Raw genomic sequence first — 21,314 nt, forward strand, 5'->3', positions numbered from 1 at the left:
ATCAAATTTGTCACTTGATTATTTTTAACCTAAATTTTTTCCTCGTTTCTAATCCGATGATATATATTAGCAAAGAATTATATTTGTACATCTCACACGTAAAAAAAAAAAAAAAAAAAAAAAAAGAGAGAGAGAGAGAAAGGAAGTGGAAAACACTATGTACAAAATGTACAAACATGAGGGGGTGTTCAGTATCATCAGAGGAGCGGGGGATTAAAACATCTGGTTAAAATATCACAAAGCGCAGGAGCTCATATCGAGCGGGATGAACATGGACAAAAAACGATGGCGATAAGGTCACTTAAGAAATTAATTACATTAAGAAATTAAATTTCAAATTTAGAATCTTAAATACGATATAGATACGCGATAACATCTGTTTTTTTTCTTATTACCCTATTTACTCTTTGAGTGCCGACGCATTCGCCGAACACTGTGTCAGTTTTTCGTTTTGACAAAACTGCCGCCTAAATCCTCCATAATTAGCTCGACGGGTTACAATCAAGAGAATTTAGTTGGTGAATTTAAGATCCAAATTTTGGATCCGTATACTTAAAAGATTAGCCAACATGACGACTAGCATTTATTATCAAGGGAGGAGGGGGGAGAGGCCTGACTGTCCTTCACAAGGGACAAAAAAATATCTTACAAAGCAGACGACAGAGGCGTTCACTCTGTCTTATTACATTTTACAATCTCAAGAGAAGTAGACATTCTTTGAAATTGGACAGGGGGGGAGGAGGAGGAGGAGGAGGAGGAGGGGGAGGAGGGGGAGGAGGGGGAGGAGGGGGAGGCATACTGCATCGCTGCTTTAAAACAGAGAACAATATGGACGATGGAAAGGGAAAGTTACAAATGTCAAATCCACCAACTGTACACTTGAGTCAAATAACGATGGGTTTCACATATCAAAATCCATTCTTTCACTTCTATTGGCACAGCCCTACTGTATACAAAAAAGTATTACATGAGGGTAGATCAGTTCACATCATCAAACTAAACGAAACAAAACAAAAGAAAAACAAAAATTCACAAGAACCAATATTTCTTTTTTTAAAAAATACCAAGAAAAAAAAAATGAAAGTATACATATAAAAGTGCTTTATAATGTTGATAAAACAGCACAAAATTGCTATAAAAAGGTAGAAGAACTTTGTGAAGCCGCACCATATTGTTGAGGAGTTGCACCTGACAGTTTTTACAGTTTACAGAAGGTGGAAGTCGAGGAGGAGGAGGAAGAGGAGGAGGAGGAGGAGGAGAGTTTACCAGCCTGGTCGTCCTCCTTCCAGCAACCCACACTTGCTTTACGAACAGTTGTACAGTAATGTCATTTGGTCAGGATGAAACTAGAAAAAAGTAGCTCACCACAGACTTTTGATCTTAAGTTTTTTTTTTTGTTGTTTTTTTTTTTTTTGTTTGTTTGTTAATGACAAAAAACATCATCCCCCATGTGGCTAGCTTCACTTTTCTGTTTGTGCAGATCCAGGCCCTGAGCCTGAGTGTAGCAAGGCTGGGAGAGTCAACAAGCACCAGTAGAAACTGTATATAAAAGCTGTAAAACGCAGAAAAGAAGATAAGCTCTAGTTTGCAGTCTGTCACTTTCCCTTCAAGTGAACAAATTGGAGCATTTTTCCCCCCCCCATTAGAGTAAAAATATCAGTTATTTTTCGAGCAACAGGTTAAACAGCTCCGTATTGTCGAGCGCCACATGGAACATGATGTTTCTCCTCATCTTGGAGCACCATGGTATTGTCACCATTATTACAGTAGTACCTTTTATTACCTTCAGTTGTGTATAGAAACTGTAAACAAAGAGGTATATGTGATCTGGTGTTTTGGATTCTCAGAGACAACGGCTCTCCTGACACTGAAGCAAAAAAAAAAACACACCGCCTCTGCTCTTCACATCTCTGTGAGGCTCAGTAGCTGGAAGCATGGCCGCGCCGCCGGTGGGAATCTCGCGGCGCCGCTCACACAGCAGAAACGTTTCACATATCTTTTAAAAAAAGAACAAAAAAAAAAAAAAAAAAAGAAGGAAAAAAAAAAGACCATTCCTTGCCTTTTTCCAGCCGCCTCTCTTTTTCACGATGCATGTTCAGCACTTTTCTGTCTCAGTGTCTTGAGAAGAAAGCATAGTCTCAAGTATAGCTTGCACAAACAAATCAACAATACTCGATAACACTGCTAAAAGGTAAAATGACATATCAAAAAATTAAATAGAATAAGAATTACAATCAAAATACAAGAAATAATGTGAAATCTACGTCAATGTTTCGCTCACAAATTATACCGGTGGGGTATAATTCGAGGATCAAGGCTCTTATTTCTAGTCACAACATACAGTCGGAGTTCCTAAACGGGTCTGAGCAACTTTCCCGCCGGCTGCTCAAACGCAGGCGAAGTAATCTTTAAGTGGTGCAAAGAGGTGGCGGATCACCGGGACGCTCCACGACCGGCCCAGCAGCCTCTGCCTCGCCAGGCGGCTCATGTTGGAGACGTCCGTGTAGTGGACAGGGAAGCCGAACACCCTGGAGGGAGCGGGCGTGGCGACAGGGTGAGGGGGGGGGGGGGGGGGGGGGGGGGGAGAGACAAAGACACATAATCCTGAAAACCCGGACGCGGAGGGACGTCGGCCGGATGAAAATCTGACGTTTGGACGTACCTCTCCATCTCAGTGCACCAGAGGATGTCTTCCTTCTCGTTCATGAAGACGGGGAAGTGCTGGTCCTTGCCCTGCTTGATGGAGTTCGACCTGGTGGTGATGGTCCGGACCTTGCCGAACTGTCAGAGGAACAAAGAAACAGGATCAAAATGACCTGATTCATTAGATGAGGTTGAGTTATGTCGACTCACACGCGTCTTATATTTGCGGTATATTAAAACTATACCATTAGAAACTGAAGTTCAACAACAAAAGTTAGTAATAATGACTGAAAGAATTTCTCTTCTATGTTTAAATGAAGAAAAATAACTTGAAAATCTCTGGAGTGGAACAAGGACGTACATAAGAAAGACATTTATGTGTAGAAAAATCTAAATTAAACAAACTGAGCGCTTTCTTTTCTAATCTTACTGTACAAATCATAAAAAACTCATGTTTTGAACAATAATCTCAGTTTTAGCAACAGCCTGTGTATATAAATGGGTAAGATTTTGCTCATTTCCTCTAAAAAGCAACATTTGTACATTGGCTTAAATGTCTATATCTCTGATATTATATTACCTCCAACAACGCATCAGTCAGCTTAAATACATGCTTACACAACAAAGTAAAATTTGAAAAAATGTTTCCAAGCAGAGGAGGCTGATTTTTCACTCTGATTTTTATAAATGAACAAACTGATCCTCCATTGGCGTTTCAAACTGTTACACCTTTGTGCCACAGGGAGCCACTAGAGCGCACATTTCTGGACTGAATTCAATCAAAAGATGACATATTCTGATGTCTGGCAGTGTGGTGGTCCAGATGTTAGAGAAATGAGATGGTTAGTGGGAGTTAGCTGGTTTGAATCCCACAACGGAAAAGAGATTCATAAAATATAGTAGCTTAACTGTAGAAAAAGCTTGATTCTAAATTGTCTGTTCAGTGGCGGCCTGCTCAGGGTTTATCCTGACTTTCATCCGCGCTCAGCTACGTACTTGCACAGGACGGGTAAAGAAGACGAGTGTACTCCACCACATACGTACCTTAGCTGTTCTGCCGTGCTCTAAACAGTCCTGGAGGTCCAGCCGATCAGTGCAGGTGGCAGTCAAAGGCCTGAAAGGAGTCACAGCATATGTTTAGATTCACTGCAAAGACTTGGGCTCAACTCTCCAAATCTGAAAGAAACTAGACCGTCTGATAGAGGGTGAGAAAAAAGACTTAAGGACATGAAGTCAAGTGGCTTCTTGATTTTCTGCTAGTTTCAAAATAAAAAAAGGCTTTTCTTGAAAATTGCAGTGAAGGACTTGACTTCAGTTTGACCCCGTTTACACCTGACCCGAAGTGTTCTGGATGACTAGGCTGTAACTGGCACTTTATAAATAAAGCTGAATCGAATTGAAATGTTTAAGTCAGTTCTTCTTCAAGAGGTTTGTTATTTTTTTTCCATGCGTATGTTGAAGACTGCTGCTTCCCTCACCATTCACACACCAACCTGTTCATGCCAGGAAGGTTACCCCAGAAGTAGCGGGCGCGGTGGGCCGCGGACACCTCCTTAGCGTCGATCATCACCGGGTTGCACTGAGAGCGAAGGTGGAGCAGAGCACAGAGGAGCCGGGGTGAGATTCCCCCCCGCCACGCTTATGCTCGTATATAAAGTTTTATATCTATTATCAGTGAAGACGCTGACCTCTAAGAAGCGAGATATGTCCCTCTTATCGCTCACACCCATGGCCACCACGTTTTCAAAGAGCCAGAAGAAAGGCCTGTCCTCGCCGTCCTTCGGCCGGGCCTCGTGGAGCAGCCTGTAAAACTCAAAGAACAGGCGACCAGTGCCCTCTGTTGGGCAGAAAGAGACGTTTAACAAACAGAACGAGACATCAAAACAGGGAAAACTTCTATTTTTTTTTTTAACAAATAGTTTATTTTGATTCATGCGACTGTGATCATATAAATTACGAGATCAAGTTAAAGCAAGAGTCACCTTGTTGAGACCTACCATAAAGACCCTTCCTGGCAGGATTAACGATCGAGAGGTCGTTGCACGGACTTCCTCCAATAATTAGATCAAAAGGACCCCACTCCTGTATCTGTGTGCAGATAAGAAACACGGAGATAAAGACAGACAGCAGGAGATTATAAATCTAGCCAGGTAAATTGTGAAACACATGGACCCCACTGGGAAGATAATAACAGTCCAAGAGTCTGACAAATGCTTTGAAGTGTCTTTACTGGCTTCTACGTGGTATTTTTTAACATTATTGACTCTGCACTTTGTTTAAAAAGTGATGTTTTGAAGAAAAAAACAGTATGTTTTCTGTGTATAATATAGATTTTTGACCGGGTCTGATAATCCAAGGTCTGCTCAAGGTTGCCTTCAGCTTTGCTCGGGTATCTTTCAGGTCAGGTCTGGCTTGAAAATTAACACTTCTCTCCATGAGGCGGAGGAAGACCTTTAGCCTTCAGTTGCTGTATGAGCGTGAAGCGCGGCGCGGCTGAAATCGCCCATTCTGGCTGAAAACCTCGTCGACTCACATGTTTGCGGGTAACGTTCCTCACGTCGCCGACGTACATGATGCGACCCTGATGCCGGACGATGCCCACAGTGATGGAGTCTTCACACACTTCAGAGGCTACGTAACGATCCACTTGGATGCCAAGTTCTTTCAGCACTAGCAGCCCTGTGCAGAAAAAGAAGAATAAAACCATAAAAACCACTAACTAGTCATGCGTAAGCCACAACAGCGACCATGATGATTCTTACAGTTGATAAATAAAGTGCTTTTTGGATTTTTATTGCTGAACATGACATAAAACCAGGTTTATGCAAAGGTAAACCAGGTAAAAAATAATAATTAATGATATTCTTCAGGTAGATATCTATCTAAAATATAGGATAAATCATTATTAGGAGGTAATACTGAATAAAATTCCATGTACAGCCTCACAGGATCCGTCCTGGGCCCACAACTGTAAACTGTTAGATATGTCTCAATTTTCTTAGGCTTCAAAATCAAACTGTAATATCTGTCAAAAAAAAAAAAAAAACAAAAAAAAAAAACGTATCTTCAGGACTGCTTTACAAAAAAACAAAAAACAAAAAACAGACCATGTTTGTTCCATTTAGAGCACTTTAAATTGCCTTCCCTCCTAATATGCTCAACAAAATGAACTTTCCTAACTACTAACCTGTTGCGATGCCATCAAATAGCGACAGGACACGGATTGGCTTCCTCTTCTCCACCATGACTGGGGGGTAAAGCTTTGGTGATTCCTGACAAAAGAAACAAAAGACAAAAAAAGAGGGGAAGAAGTAAGACATGGGGGCGATAAAGCAAGACAGTGACTGGGATTTATTAGGGATAACGTGGAAACGCTGCTTACAAAATCTTGGTCGTGGTTATTTGCAAAGAAGTGCTGCAGGCGGCTGGGCCAGTCGGAGCGGCGCTCCAACAAACCGAAGGCGTTCTTCTGACCGCACATGTAGCAGTTCCACGGGTCCTCCTTGATGGCGGCGTGAGCAGCGCCCTGACCTACGAGGAGGTCGACACACTCCACGCAGAAGCACCTGGGAAAGCAAAGCAGGGAAATTAATCAGTATGAGCGTCAACGTCACGTTCTTCTCAGCTAATGATACATCTCAACTGCTGGGCAGATCAAATAAAGTGAGAGCCGGAGAACTGTCGACAGCAACAGAGCGGAGTTCTACTTTTCCATCTCAGATCTGCAGTAGCCAACTGACATTTCTCTTCTGCTTTAATCAGCTTTTAAATCAATCAGAGGTCAGAAACGGGGCGCACAGCGGCGGCGGCCTTTGTTTTGCATCTGCGGCGAAGAGTTTAAACAGTTTTGAATGAGGCTCGGGAGTTTTTAGAGGCAGCGAGTTATCAGCAAAATGTCACATATAAAGTCAAATAGCGTCATATGAACTCACAGTGAGGCACTGTTGGCCTCCATGGGGCTTTTTCTCAACTTTAATCTCACACAGATAGACTTTTGCTTTGTGTTTAGCTGCAGCTTATTTATCCGACACACTAAAAGTATTTGTCATCAGCTCCTGCTCGCCCTGGACCTCCAAGACAGTGGCTGACATCTCAGCCATGAGACTTGTGACCCACGACAGAGTCTCCATTGTGCCGTATGTACAATATGAACAGTGTTGCCACGAGCTGCATTCAAAAGACCAGCGCAAACTAGAATAGAGCTCCAACAACGAGTCCATAAAAGCCATTAAAAATAATTGAATATTAAAAGCGCCGGCAATAAATTTCACTGTGGATTCGTGGTTTTGTGCGATTAATGTGGAGTAATTGGAAAGAAGCATTGATTATTTAAGTAATCCTTGAATTCAGACCTCACCTGTATCCATTTATAAATCTAAACGTCGCAGACACAGACATTTACGTGTAGAGTTTTAAGATTTACAGAACAGTTCCACATTCTGGGGATGAAAGATTCTAAAAATGCAACATTGTAGATACATGAAATGAACAAATGAGAGGTCGATGCATACATGCAATACATAAGTCCCGCAGTGGTTTTATTCCTACTATTCCTTCCTAATTGTATCTTGTAAACTTTGAAAGTTTCCAATGTAAAAGTTGATATGAATGAAAGCATATATTTAAATAAAATGCAATAATAAAGTAAAGTGGGCTTTAAATATTATATAATATTATTAATGATAGAAGTAAAACTCTTTCTTATGCTGGCATTGCCTGCACACAGCTCTAACGCCAGACGTAAATTGAACAGATCTCCGTTGGCACAGTGAAAACCTCACCGACAACAGTTGTTGTTTCCACACATGAGCACCTCCCGCCCCCCGCAGCATATAGTGCAGTACGACTGGTAGCCATCGTCGTCGTATTGATACGCACATTCTAGGAAGCAGTTCTGCAATAAAAAAAAAAAAAAAAGGTGAAAAGCGGCATTAGAAACCCGCATTTCAGGTGTTTTGGGTGCTGCTCTGCGGCGGATCACCTTGCAGCTCTGGCACATTCCTCCTGCAAACAGAGGGTGCTCGAGGCTGACGTTCAGACTTCCACAGGAGATACAGATGTCTGTGGGAAACGGAGAAGCGTGTCACAGTCTGACAGGTTGAGGTCAGAGATATGTGTAAGTCAGACATCATTGAAATGATTCGCCGCTGTGGTCTGAGTGTCAGGGGCCTCCTGAGAGGCCCCCCAGCGCTGCTGCGAGCCGAAGCCAAACAGGATGCATCACTTACCCTCTAAACTGCGGCACTTCTGTCTCACTTCATGAACGAGCCGCTCTGAGGTAGAGAGATGTAGGTCAGCAAGGCAGAGAAAACCTGTCTGCTCTTACAGCGTGTTTATTTTTAACAGAAACACACAAAGTGGAAGATTTGACATTTCACAATAGTTTGAGAACGAACCTATAATAACTAGAATCACCACTGATCAATTACGCTTCCGAGGAAAGATCATTTGTGGACTAATTAACACATGAAAATTCATTAAAAAAGGATTTTTTTCAAACAGTTTCATCAAGCTAAAAGGAGCTGATGAAATGAGTCTGCAAGAAATCCACTTTAATTATGTTGTTTCAATATTTGTTAGCGGCTTTTAAAATTCTGAATTTAATGATCGGTCTGAAAGCTACAAGTGAAAAACAGTAAAATACTGTTTGGCTTTTAAAAGCTCGGGTACTTCACATAAAGAAATGATGTAAAACTATATTCATTAAAGGGGAACAGGTCAACCTGGGAGCTTCTCACTGGGAAAGTGGAGGTTTTGGAGTGTTCCCAGAAGAAAGTCTGCAGTTTTTTTCAACATGGCATAAGTTTGGTAAAAAGTAAGAAATGTACTGTGCACAAAGTAAGCTATTTAAATTGTCGTTAACTTTGGCATAGATGACGAAACTTCCTCTCATAACTTCGGTGAAACAGACACGGTGTTTATAAAGTTTTACAGCGACTGCTGTAATGTCGTGACGATATGATGACGGCAGAAAACTGTAAGAGCGATGAGTGCACAATAAATGTGCATAAATGCATTGAGAAAATAAATGCCTCATCCTGACCATAATTTATTCCACATCTTGGCTGATGTATGAGACGTTGAACTTTTTTTTTTTCTGTTTTCTGAATCTCGCAGCCATGATAAGGCTGCTCTGTAAACTATCCCAGACAAATCCCGGCTCCACACATGAAGCAGCAGCATCAGACTGTTGATCAGTTTTCACTATAAAATAAAAAGCATCATTACCAATGCTATGTTATAAAGAGGAAAGTTTCTACAACGCAGAAATCCAGTGTTACTATTCAAGCCCATTTGGGAATATAAAACACATGTATTGAGCTCGACCTGAGCCTTTTTTCACATCATTTTAAATCTGACTGTCTAATGGACCTTTTGTCCCATGCATTACCTCCCGGACCACTTACACTGATGTACAACTTTGGCCAGGTCTTCCCAGGGGAGTGAATAAAGAGTTCACGGCTCCTATATAACCAAACAAATGAGCCCCCCTACCCCGCCCTCACCTCGTGTCCTCTCATCAATGATGTCCTTGACCTTGGGCTTCTCTGCTGTGCTTTTGCGGGGCTTTTTGGCCGGGGGAGGCGTGTACGCCGCGGCTTCTGGCTCCACCCACATCTCAGGGTAAACCTCCTTGTACGGGTTACGCTCCTCTGCGGAAGTACGGCACGTCAGAACGGAAAAATAAATTCAACAAACTGGTGACACTTTTGCGACTTGGTCTCACCCTCTGGTGGCTCCAGGCCTTTGGGCCCAGTGGGCTGAAACCCGGTCATGGCCCAGTCGATCATCTGCTTGTTCAACATCTCCACTGATTTGGAAGTTTCTGTCTCGTCGCTGTCGGGGCAGGCTATGAAGGCTTTCCCCGCCCGGCTGCTCGCCATCTGCAAACGCATTAAAAACACGTCAAAGGCGCCACAAAGTAACCTCGACTAATGCGATGTGATGCAAAATGTGCTCCACAAGCTGAGCGCTGTTTAGTTAAATCTCACCTGAAGCACTTCGTAGATGGCTTTCTTGTACATGGGCTGCTTGTTGTAAGTTGGTTGGTGAAAGGCATTGTTAAAGGAACTTAAAGGCATGAGTTTCTCTACACAAACCTGTAAAAAGACACATAAAATTAAAAGGTGGTTTACTACACATGCTAAAAATTACGTCGCTGAGGGAAGAAAGTGTTCAGGGATTATTAAAGTTAAATGCTTATATTGTAAAAAGAGCAACTGGAAGGGCAAATAAAACAAGAAAAGCTTGATTGTAAAGTTAGAGGTTGTCACTATTAATGGAGGGTCGGTTGCATCGAAAATGGAAATAAAATGACAATATTGACGTTGGCTCCCGGACTAACCACTGAGAATTTTCCATCTCCGAACCACATGACCCATCTGGTTCCCTCTGCGGCTCGGCTCCGTCCCGTCATCCACCAGGATACGATGCGGCCTGGCCACCACGAGAAGCCTCGCAGCTTCCCCCAAACCAGCTCGCCGATGCCAAAACCACGGCCGTCCTGCAGCCAAGCGAAAAAGAAAAAAAAAAAAAAAAGAAATCATCCGCTCTGAGCTGAGCTCTGGGAACGGGAGAAAACCCCCTTTTTTGAGACTTGTCTGAGAAAATACCGTCCCCCGCTTTATAAACAGACTATTAACGCTTTTTAACAGCCTTGTCTGTCGTAAAACCCCGCTGACGCGTATCGGTGCGATGATTGTACCTCGTACTCTGGCTCAGTGTCTGCAGACTTGGGGGACGCCTTGTCTCCTCCTCCGATGGCGACGGGCTCGGGGGTGGTGGCCACCGTGGGGGACGCCGGGTCAGTGGGCTGCTGCTGCTGCTGCTGAGGCAGCTGAGGCGGCGGCTGATGCTGCTGCGGCGGCGGAGGCGGCAGAGACGGCTGTGATTGCTGTTGATACTGAGGCTGTGACTGAGACTGAGGTGGCAACTGCTGCTGCTGCTGCTGCTGTGACGGCGGCGGCGGCGGCGGCTGCTTTGAAGGCTGTGGGTGCTTGATTATTGAGACCTCCTCCTCCTTCTGGGTCTCTGGTTCACTTTCTTCGTGGTCCTTCATGGTGTTCATCGCTGACATCAGTTTGGCCTTTTTCTCTGCCTGAAACCAGACCCAGAGAGAAGCAGAGGTGAGGGCGGGGGGGCGCTCTTCAGAACAGTCACATTCGTACCTATAGGCAATGTTTCCACAGATTGCTGAGAAACGCATGGTTTTGGACGGTGGTTAGGAAACCAATGTACCCTGAGAAAACCTAAATATGTGCCAGCTCCACACAAACAGGCCCCCAACCAGACTGGGGCGAGTTTATTCCCTGAAGCGAGAGCGCAAACCACTACAGCAGCCTGCAGCGCCCTCGATCTACTGATTAAAACCAAAGCAGCATGTATGGTGTGTCTGTGTGTGTGTGTGTGTGTGTGTGTCTTCACGCCTCAACTGCAAGAACCAAAGGAAGACTCAAAACTAGAATTTTCCACAAAACTGCACCTCATTTGAAACAGATGACAAAAACGACGCTGATTTCCTGTAGATTTTTTTCTACTGGGAAGACAGATTGAGATGATTTTTGCAAGAAAAACTAATGAGGTGACAAAAATCACGCATATATTAAACTTTAAGACAAGCCTCGCTGTTTCTGCTATATTCCTAATAAAAGTGTATCTCTACTAGCAGTTGCACAGCGCACCTCATCTGCGGACTGGGACTCCTGAAGCCTTTGTCTTTATCGCTCACTGTACGGCCCCGCTCGTCAATAGCGGCGTATACAGTAACTCTATAGCGCGCCGGGCTGCAGCAGGGGGAGTTCAGTGGGTTTGTGGTACCTGACACTGAACCACGAGGTTGATCAGAGAGGACGAGACGCAGCCGGGACTTTAAGCCTCTCTCAGTAAATCCCCAACAGCTGCACTCATTCTGATGTCTCTCTCTCTCTCTCTCGCTCTCTCTCAAACACACTATACCGCTCACAATGCACGCACGGCCTGACTTCCCTCTCGCTCCGATTCTGTCTTTCTTCGCACACACACATACACACACACACAGCCCCATATGTAAACACGTGTGGGTCGTACTATAGGCTCCACGTGAAAGCAGCGCCAGACAGCTGTGCTTACTTTGGTCAAGTGTTTCTCAGGTTCTCGGGTCTCACACATACTGTAAATGTCCGCAGCCATAGCGGGTTGCAAGGAGGGGAAAAAAGTGAGACTGAGAGAGTGAGTGTGTGAGAGTGTGTGTGTGCGTAGCACAATCCTCCATCCTCTCCCCCAGTGCGTCTCGTAAACAATAGCGCCTTTAAGGGGAGGTGGTTCCTCGACGGCGTGGGGAGGGATCTCGGCGCACAAGAGTAGAAACATGTGCTCTTCAATCAAGAGGCTCCGCTGTGGTTTATAAATATCTGTACTGTAGTGCTGGATGGATGGTTCAAAGCCCCTCGGCCATGTGTGCTGGGCCTTTTGGCTCCAGTACAAACACAGTGGAGTCAGTGTTGGACGGCGTGGTCCCACAAGGCAAACTACAAAAACTAACAAATGTCAGTAAAGCTGCTCTGTGCGTTGAGGAAGAATCTATTATCATTATCAGAGCGTGAGGTGCAGATGTAAAGGAATGAGCTGAGGATTTATGATTTTAGTCCAGAGTGAATGTCTTTATCTCTGGCGAGTAGAAATGCCTATAAAGCGGCCAGGCTACTGTTTCTGTGCCGGTTCTGCAGTGTTTAGGGTCAGGCTGTCTCCAGGGTTCCTTCTCCTCCGAGCCAATGAGAGAGTGACACCGAAAATGCCAGTGGGGGGAGGAGAGAAAGTACAGTGGCTATAAGAACCAGATATTTGTCTCTGGACTTCTTCCCAGTTGTAAATGCCCCCTTTTGGGGGCCTCACAGTGTGTGTGCGGCTCCACCAAGCAAAAGACAGCCCCTCTGAGCGTAAAGGGGGAAAATAGGAAAGGAGGTAGCGGAGACACAATGCGGTCTTTATCATTTACACACGCCTGCCCGTCACTGACAGCTCAGAAACACCACCACTTTATATCCGCTGTCACGTCGCGCTCCACGAAACGCCGAACACGACAGCAGATACGTCGTAGTCGTGTAAACAAAGCACGGCAGACGCGCTGAAGACTCCAACACGTATTCTCTTCTGAGAGAGTTTCAAAATGAATAGCACTGAAGATTGTGCATCATGAAAGAGGTGAAAACAGAGACTCCGCAGGCCTCTGGCAGAGGGTAGAGACATGTTGGGCGCACAATAAGGGATAATCTGACTTAGAGGCTGTGCAGCATGATACCCCGAGGGCTCAGGGGGTGACGGAGTGCACTGCAAGCAGAAAGAAAAAAGGAAAAGAAAGAAAGAGAACAGATATTGGTCTCTGGGGTGTGTCGAAAGATACTTTACTAGCCAGTCCGGTATGTACTTGTGAACAAAAAAAAAAAAAAAAAAAAAAAACCTCTACATTTACTGCACTGCTACAGTTATTTATAAGACAACAACTGTCGATTATAAGGTTGTTAACTTTACGAGGAGAAGGGCTCAGTCTCCAGAGGTCAGAGTTTCAAGAGCGCCTCTGCTGTGATGACAAACTAACACGAATATGCCATAAAAACTCTTGTGGGATCCAAACACACAGAGCAAATTCAGTATATCAAACAGAAGGCTCAAGACGAAGGAAACGTGCAATTTGTGGGGGGGGGGAGAACGCGTTCTGATTAAAATTGAGATGAAGCAAACTGTCACTACACATTACTTCCTCACTCAACATGACACAGAGTCTTTGAAACAACACAAAGGAGTTTGACCTTTGCATGCAGTAGTCTCTCATGCGCAACAGGCAGACGAAACACAGCGGGGACTAGTTTGAGTAATTGCTTGATGGATTACACACACACGGATATGTCTTCAGTGCAAAGATCTGTGCGTTTCTGCAGGGCAGGTTTATGGGGGAAATGTATTTTAAAGAAAAGCCTGCAAAACAACTCTGCAAAAAAAATGTGACCTTGAAGGTTACAAAACGTTTCAGTAAAAGCGGGAGAGCATTAAGAGGCAATGCACAAGTGGCAGGTTCTGCTGCACAGCAATGTGGCTGCTGCATTCATTAGTAAGATTTTTAGCACAGATCCCCACAAAGGCTGTGTATTTCATGAGTGGCCTTGGGGGGTCACACCAAAAGAGGCCATCTGGTTCTCATTGTAATGCATCCCTTTAAGAGATAATTAGGAATATTACAGACTCAGTCATGAATACATAAACAGAGTTCCCCGTCAATCCACAAGTGAAGTTGTTAAAAAAAAAAAAAAAAAAAAAAAACCTCCCTGAGGAGGCAGCTCAGTGTACTCCAAAGCCCCTTAAAGTCTTTTAAAGTAATCAAATTACTGTTCCTACAGTAAAACTAAATCCATACTTAAATCAGAACAAAGCACACAAAGGTAGGAAGGACAGGGCTTTGAGGCCTACACAATAACTTCAGCCGTTTCCCAGTCAGATGTTATGTAAGTTGAAACCATGCTGGTAAAGAAAAAAAACAGCAACGTTTTTCACCTAAATGTATCTCATCTAAAAAAAACAACAACAAAAAAACACCCTACTCTGACATTTCTAGGTGCAGCTATGAAACAGGAAATACTTTCAGCACGAATTCACCCCACGGGGAAAAAAAGTTTTTTTTCACGCGAGCAACTTTCTCTCCAAACACGGGCTGAAAGCCTTGCTCCTTCTTCCTCCTTTAAAGAGACGGGTTCCCTTTAAGCAGTGCGGAGCAGATGATCCACAACGACTCCCGTGGAAACGACCTGAAGTCAGCATATTCCCCTCGCCGTAAGCAGGCTAATCACACATGCACACTTGTTATCAAACAAACAACGCGGTGCACATACCCATACACGCCAGCGTGCAACCCTCATAATCCAGTGTGGGGCTGGAGTTTTTTTTCACCCCCACTCTCAGGGTAGGAGAGATCGCGAAAGAAAAAAAAAAAGAAAGAAAAAAAAAAAAGAAAGCATGAACATTTCTTTGTCTGGGAATTCAGGGTCAGGTGATTGCCGACAGGAATTCTGGTTGGCTGGAGAGGACTTGCAAAATGTTGGCACGGAGCCAAGAGGCTGTCTTGCAAGCAGGGCTGGAAATTTGCTGCAAACCTCATCTTCACCCTCATATCCATAGCACAGAGTTCATTTCCATAGCTGGGGGAGGGGTCAGGAGAAGAATGGGGGAGGGAAACGCGGAGGGAGAGAGTCGGAGAAGTCCACTGTAACGTAAGGCACACGAAAGAGAGAGAGAGAGAGAGAGAGAGAGAGAGAGAAAAAAAGAAAGAAAGGAGAAGGGGGAAAGCCGCGACAAAGTGCAAAAACCACCATAACATCCCTGCTGCAGGAGCGTGCAAGAGAGACAGCAGGAGCAGACCCAAACCACAAGGATGTGCAGCACCTCAGCACTCAGAAAAGGGATTTATTATCAAAACAAATCTGTTTTAATGCAAAGGAGAGCAAATTTCCCTACTCACAAAGTCCCCAATTGACAGATCCATCCGTACACCAGGACACCCACCTCAGGACTGAGAAAGCGATCTGCCCAATTGCCTCATATTTTACAACATTTCACTTGTTGGACCTCAGCATGTCCTGCTAATTTGGCAATATTTCCTCCTTGGAGACATCTTTATGGCCAATCCTGGAGTCTTTTCCCGGGAAGAGCAGCGAGGAGAGGGTGGGGAAGCAGAAAAAAAACGGACGACCCCATGTTGATTCTACACAGGCTGTCAATTATGTAACGCATCAAGCTGCACGACGCCGCATTACTATCAGGACTCAGATTTAACATGATTGAATGGGCAATGTGTAAAATTCATGCTGGATTATTTCGGGAATAATCTGTCCTAAAAAAAGCAGAGCATAGATGAACTGTCATAAGCGGTGAAGTGAATGTCAGTCTGAGAGTTTCCTCAAACACGAACAGTATAAAAGCCATATAACAATTTAAAATCTTTTTGAATGTTATAATTAAATTCCTATTTACATATTTAAATAGAAGATTTCAATGCACGCAGGTCTTATTTCTGCTCTACAGAGAAAAGTTTGTGTGAGGTTGATGTGTGAGGTTTTGTTTGATTTAAATTGAATTTCACACCACCTCCGTCTTTGGAAGTGTGATTGCTTCTGACAAACTGTGGTCTGGTCTTATGTGGCAGGTCAGAATTTCTGTTTAAGTTTTGATTCCTACTTTCACACTTTCTTTTCAGGTGCTTCCAAGACTCAGGTAGGTGCTGAATCGGTTCGGGACGCTTTGTTTCATTTAAGTCCTAACCCCGACCCTCTCAAAGAGTTATACTCGCTGCTAACAAACAAAACAGAAGGAGAAAACAAAGCCAGAAAACACTCTCTGTTATTTGCAGTACTCGACCCCTTTCGTCTCCGCTCACCTCGGCTCGCCTTGACTTCAGGACATCAAAAGCAGCCGCGATATTACACATCTAAATTTATCACAACGTTTCTCTCCGGGAAGAACGGATCGTGTCGATGCATCAAACAGATGTGATCAGCACAGCTGGGTGCGATTTCTCCTCCGCTAACACAATAGACAAGAACAAAGCCAGGAAGCAAACAGCCCTGGAAATCCACTGAAATAAATGGTACCTTCATGAGATATCAAATGAGCCATCAAATACACTTGTGAATGCACTCCAAGCCCTATCTGTGACCCCTGCCGCTGGCTTGGCTGTCTGAGGTGGCTGGGACAGAGCTGGGGTACTCACCTCCATCTTCCACTTGGCCAGCCACTCCTCTCTGGTCCGCTTGCTAATGTAATAAGGGTCACCAGCCTGGAAGGTTATTCTGGGCATGGGCCTCTGACGGAGGCTGATCTCCCAACCAACTCCCCCTCGCAGCCTGCCTCGACCTCCCTGTTTAGAATGTTAAAAAAAAAATAAATAAAAAAACGTTAGCTATTTGTTTCTGATTCTTCCCTGTATGAGTTTATCTCATAAGGAAACAGCAACTGTGCAACCACTCTGTCACCGGAGCCTGCGGGACAGAGTTCCACTAATTAACAAGCGGGAAAATTTGCAGTTGAGGCGGCAGTCGAGTTGCGGAATATCAAAAAAGATGACGTTAGCAGCTTGCGATTGGTGTGGCAGCGCGCAATAATGCCACGACGTCGACTCACAGCCAGCAACAACCCGGTACAGCAAGCTCCCAAGTGTATTTGATACTTCAGATTTATACAGCATTAGGTACCATTTAATTCACAAATCCAAAGGCAGCACAACTAATGAGCTTTTCTAGATTTCCTTAATAGAAACTCATGCAAAACCTCCAGTCGAACAGTGGTGCAAATACAGTTCACACATCACCTCGCTGTAATTGGAATGGATACTGTGGAAGAGAGGAAAAACCCATGGAGGAGACAGAACGCGAGTTAAGAACATCTTTAACTTGTTTAGAATTACAAATCTGGCTTCTTACATTCAGGCCGTGGTGGGATCAGCTAGCAGCAGCTTCGCCATTCATTCATTCATTTGGAAATATAACGACAGCTGGAAGGCCGGCCTCCTGTGAGTTACTTTGGGTCGAGTTTCCACAGGGCTGCTTCCTAGAGAACCATCTACTCCAGTGGTATCGGGTTTTTTTTTTCATTATTGCTTCAGAAAAGATAAACTAAAGGCTGGTACATTTTAATAATCATTACTAGACACACGTAATAAGAAACTATAATACAGCCTCATTGACCGGCGTACAGATGGAAACATTCAGACTTTTCATTGTCAAAACACAGTGATATTTTAACATTTGTACTTGAAAACAATGTCACATAAACAGGACTGAAAACTTTCCAAAAACAGCACAAAATTCACTAGAAAAACATGAAATTTATCAACAAACATGCTAATCTGACGGCACTACTTTAAAAGATCACTATATAAATAGTCCTTCGGTATCTGTTACAAATGTTCCTGGTGACTAATTCATTTGTTGACTTAAGGTAAACTTTAATAAACAAGATGCGGCTGGTCTGAAAGTTACAGTCAAGTCGTTCAAACATTAACAAAATATATTGTGTTTGAAAAGCCAATTATGGCCTTTTTTTCATAATCTTGGAAAACTACATCAGATTTTCTGCGCTGCTGGAGTACGAATTGTGCTTTTCAAGTTGTTTGCAGCCATTATTTTACATATTTTGACTCTAATACATTGTCTACACTTCATGTCTCCATCCTGAAAAAACAGTTCGATAACATTAATTTATTTTTTTGCTTGGTATTAAGAATCATTTTAGACTTGAACTTTTACAAAATGAACAAACGTTTGGATTACCACACACATATGAATGGTCTGTCTGTGCATTTTTCCATCTCCTCACACTGAAAAGGTCAAATTAGAGGCTGATTACAGCCGAATCGTATCCGTCTGAGAGTAACTTACCCCTCCTGCAAGCGCATAAAAACAACGGCCATTTTAAAGCAATGATGCAACATGATCAACATGATGCAAGAACCACACAAGCTGGTCCCCTCTGTTTTCAGTTTGCGGGCTCAGATTAACTAATGATCCGCTGACTGAGGGATGCAGACTAGGCAGCAGACTGATTTATAGCAGTGGTATCAATCATTAAGGAAACCTTTTCAGTCATGCAAGTAATCCTGCAGCTGAAGTACAACGTGTCCTACAATCAAAAGTCAGCAAAGGACTCCAGGACTGACTGTGATAACCTACCAGTATGAAGGGATCGGGTGAAAAATCCAACTGTGTTCACAGTATAACGGCATAACGGCCGCTATTTTCAACTCAAGTACACACTTTTCACTTCTGTTCAGGCCGCACCGCAGCAATCTATCACACTGACAAGCAGGCGATACAACATTTGAGACAGGAAAGGTAACTCACCCCCTCCCCAAAAAGGAAGCTGCAGGCCTGCCGAGTGTGACAGACACCATAAGAGTTACACCAGCCGGAGAACAAAGACGCAGAAATCTTACCTCGGTCTTGACTGCATCGCTCCCGTCCTCCTCCTTGTGCTCCACATCTAGAGAGAAGACAGCGACACAATGGATGGTCTGAATCATTCATGGCGGAGAGCGAACTGGCGTTTGTTTTGTTTTTTTTCTCGTACCGAAGCTGAAGTGGCGTCTCGCTCGTCAGCGAAGCCCCCGACACGTTGAACAATCTCACCCTTCGAATTACTGCATTAACTACGTGCTTCATCGAATGAAAGTGGAATTAATAAAAGTGCTGACAGAGGCTGGCTTTGGTTAGGAGGGGGGGGGGGCTCCTCAGAGTGGGAAATAGTCTGGGATCACGGGAACTTGTGTGCTCAGGTGTCTTCTGAGAGTCTGATGCAGCCCAGAGGGTTCGGAGCTGCTGCTCCAGTCATGATGAGGATGGACGGCGGCCAGGTTTACTTTGGCAAAAGTCACACTTCTGACCTTATATCCCCCTTCATGAGAAACACAGCTGGCTGCTATTAGCGTGCAACAGCCCAGCCCCCCCAACCTTCCCTCACGGCTGACACCGAGCTGAAACGGCAACGATGTTCAGTTTCACTGCCGTGGCTATGAAGCCGTATATCGACTTCCTGTGTATCTCTAAAGCCTCAACTGGATCAAGACCAGAGATGTTTTTCATTACAAAGTCATGAAGACGCAAAAAAAGGAGCGTTTGCTGGTATTCATTGAACAGAAAAAGGGTGGTAGAGCCTTTAAATGTGCCCAACTTGCGTAAAATATAAAGCTCAAGAGATGTACTATAAGATACCAAACTGTACCACCGTCTGTCTGAAAGCAAACGGGTGTGAAACATGCAGCTTCCAGGCCAAAGCTGGTTTCTTTCGGGTTCATTGTGGCCCAAGGACACTCAAAAAGAGACAAAATATGACATAAACTGAACTCTATTAATACAAAAAACAGCTGCTACTTTGTTTACTGTTGGCAACATTGTTTCAGTCAATTTGAAACCTGAACAGCAGATTGCAACAATGAAACAGAGAAAGTGGGTGAAAAAAACATCCAAACCACACTGTGAGGGTGAATTAGTGAAGGTTTTTTCCCACATTAGTATGGAGAGAAATGCTATTCTGAACAGTTTTATGTTTTTGCTTAAATGAACAAATAAAACCCTGCTTTTATTTTCTGGATTTTGTCCCATCATCCTGCTGTGTTAATACTTATTGGCCTATTTTATTCAAATTCAAAGGATCTTGATGTTTAAACGTCTAATTCAAAAAAGATAAATCCGCAGGCTTCTTCAAATACTATTATTACCACCAGTTCTTTTCTTGGAAAGACAAACATTTTGCAGAGGAAAGACCTTATATACAGGAAACATTTCAAAACCAAAAATTGAGAGGTGTAGCTGAGTAAAGGCGGTCAGAAATAGCACCGAAAATATTTGGTGAAACGTGTACTGAGACCGCAGCCTGATGAAAGTGTTTCCAACACAGTAAAAGCCCGGGTTGGGATTTCCCATTAACTGGAGTTGTGATTTAAGACGAGGAGGTCCGCATCAACGGGGCGTGTTATTCATTCCTCCCCAGCATTGTTTGCCTGTGTTCAGCAGAGCAGCGAAGGGTTAGCCAAGGATCATGGATACCACCCAAAGGAAACATTGCAGCAGCAGTCAGGATTCATGATTCATGAAAAGTTTTTTTTTTTTTTTTTTTTTGCTCCCACAGCAGCAGGAAGACAGATAAGGCAGCCAAAAAACCAGCTTCAACACCTCGGGCATGGCTTTCAGTGTTTGATCTGAATGTAAGCGAGTGTTTCCAAAAACGTCCGAGCCCACCGATACGACACCGGCGGAGTACAAACGCGCATTTGTCGGCCTCCGCGGCTACTGTGTATAGATAGCTGTATTTATTTGTAGCAGTGAAAGTGGTAATCTGTGAAAAACACTGTGGGGCTTTGGTGTAACTACAGCGCCGCTCGAGGGGCTCAGGCCCGCATTAGCATTGATGGCGGCGACCTGCGTAAACACGAGTATCTGCTGAGTCGAAGTCCAAACACTCCCGTAACACTTGATCCCCGAGAGGTTAAGCACGACTTGTAACGCTGCGTTTTCTCCGCAACCAAAACCGACTCGTCGGTGAAGCACCCTACAGACCCCCGCCAACAATAGTCTGCGCTCTCAGCTGCCTCTTCAAGTTGTGTAGCTGAGCCCCTTCTCTATACCCCCCCCCCACCTTCCCTCTTGCCCCTTGGCTCTTCCCCCCCTCCCCCACAGCCTCCTCGCCTTCATCGGGAATAAGTGAGTATATAAGAAATCGGTGAGGCATGCAGAGTGCCAAGGTCAGTGGGTTTGCGCGGGGAGCTGGCTAATGTTGCCCACAGAGAGTATACCTTGCCAGTTTGAGTGGGTTCCAGCTCTGGTATTGCTGGAGCTCAGTTCCACTCCAGCCGGGGCTCAAATCCTCACTGTGCCCTCCAGATGGACAACAGAAACCCTGTTTAGCTGACTTATCGATCCGCCTCAGTGCCCCTCCCAGCACGGACTCGCCCCTCTCTGAAATGTATATCTAACAAGATATCTGTGTGCACACTTTAGTTTCAGCCCGATTTGCTGATTACAAGAAGGTAAAACTATTGCGGAGGAGTAACAGAATGTCATCTTTCATTCAAATGAATCACTTTTAACTTGACAGAATTAGACGTGAATAAACTTTTGGTTCTACCTAAATAAAGGAAAGTCTTTTTTGACTATTAC

General features: G+C 44.1%; 1 protein-coding gene across 7 annotated transcripts in view; it reads right to left on the minus strand.

The window, feature by feature from the left end:
- Positions 1-18: 18 nt before the first annotated feature.
- dnmt3ab (DNA (cytosine-5-)-methyltransferase 3 alpha b) overlaps positions 19-21,314 on the minus strand; it is a 34,216-nt gene continuing 12,920 nt past the window's right edge. Inside the window, exons 5-23 of one of the 7 annotated variants that reach the window (XM_030116139.1) lie at positions 18,596-18,642; positions 16,376-16,522; positions 10,349-10,741; positions 9,989-10,147; positions 9,636-9,743; positions 9,371-9,527; positions 9,150-9,296; positions 7,872-7,916; positions 7,625-7,704; positions 7,425-7,537; positions 6,026-6,209; positions 5,831-5,915; positions 5,177-5,322; positions 4,641-4,731; positions 4,332-4,480; positions 4,137-4,222; positions 3,688-3,757; positions 2,663-2,781; positions 19-2,528 (exon numbers count right to left, since the gene is read on the minus strand). In XM_030116139.1, the coding sequence (XP_029971999.1) occupies positions 2,387-2,528; positions 2,663-2,781; positions 3,688-3,757; positions 4,137-4,222; positions 4,332-4,480; positions 4,641-4,731; positions 5,177-5,322; positions 5,831-5,915; positions 6,026-6,209; positions 7,425-7,537; positions 7,625-7,704; positions 7,872-7,916; positions 9,150-9,296; positions 9,371-9,527; positions 9,636-9,743; positions 9,989-10,147; positions 10,349-10,741; positions 16,376-16,522; positions 18,596-18,642 (2,468 nt within the window). In that variant the 3' untranslated portion in view covers positions 19-2,386. Of the gene's footprint in view, positions 2,529-2,662; positions 2,782-3,687; positions 3,758-4,121; positions 4,223-4,331; positions 4,481-4,625; positions 4,732-5,176; positions 5,323-5,830; positions 5,916-6,025; positions 6,210-7,424; positions 7,538-7,624; positions 7,705-7,871; positions 7,917-9,149; positions 9,297-9,370; positions 9,528-9,635; positions 9,744-9,988; positions 10,148-10,348; positions 10,742-16,375; positions 16,523-18,595; positions 18,643-21,314 lie in introns of all 7 variants that reach the window. The other 6 variants (XM_030116137.1, XM_030116136.1, XM_030116138.1 and 3 more) reach the window with 6 other exon arrangements.

Source organism: Salarias fasciatus, chromosome 19 (genome assembly GCF_902148845.1).
Source record: "Salarias fasciatus chromosome 19, fSalaFa1.1, whole genome shotgun sequence".
Taxonomy (NCBI): Eukaryota; Metazoa; Chordata; class Actinopteri; order Blenniiformes; family Blenniidae; genus Salarias; species Salarias fasciatus.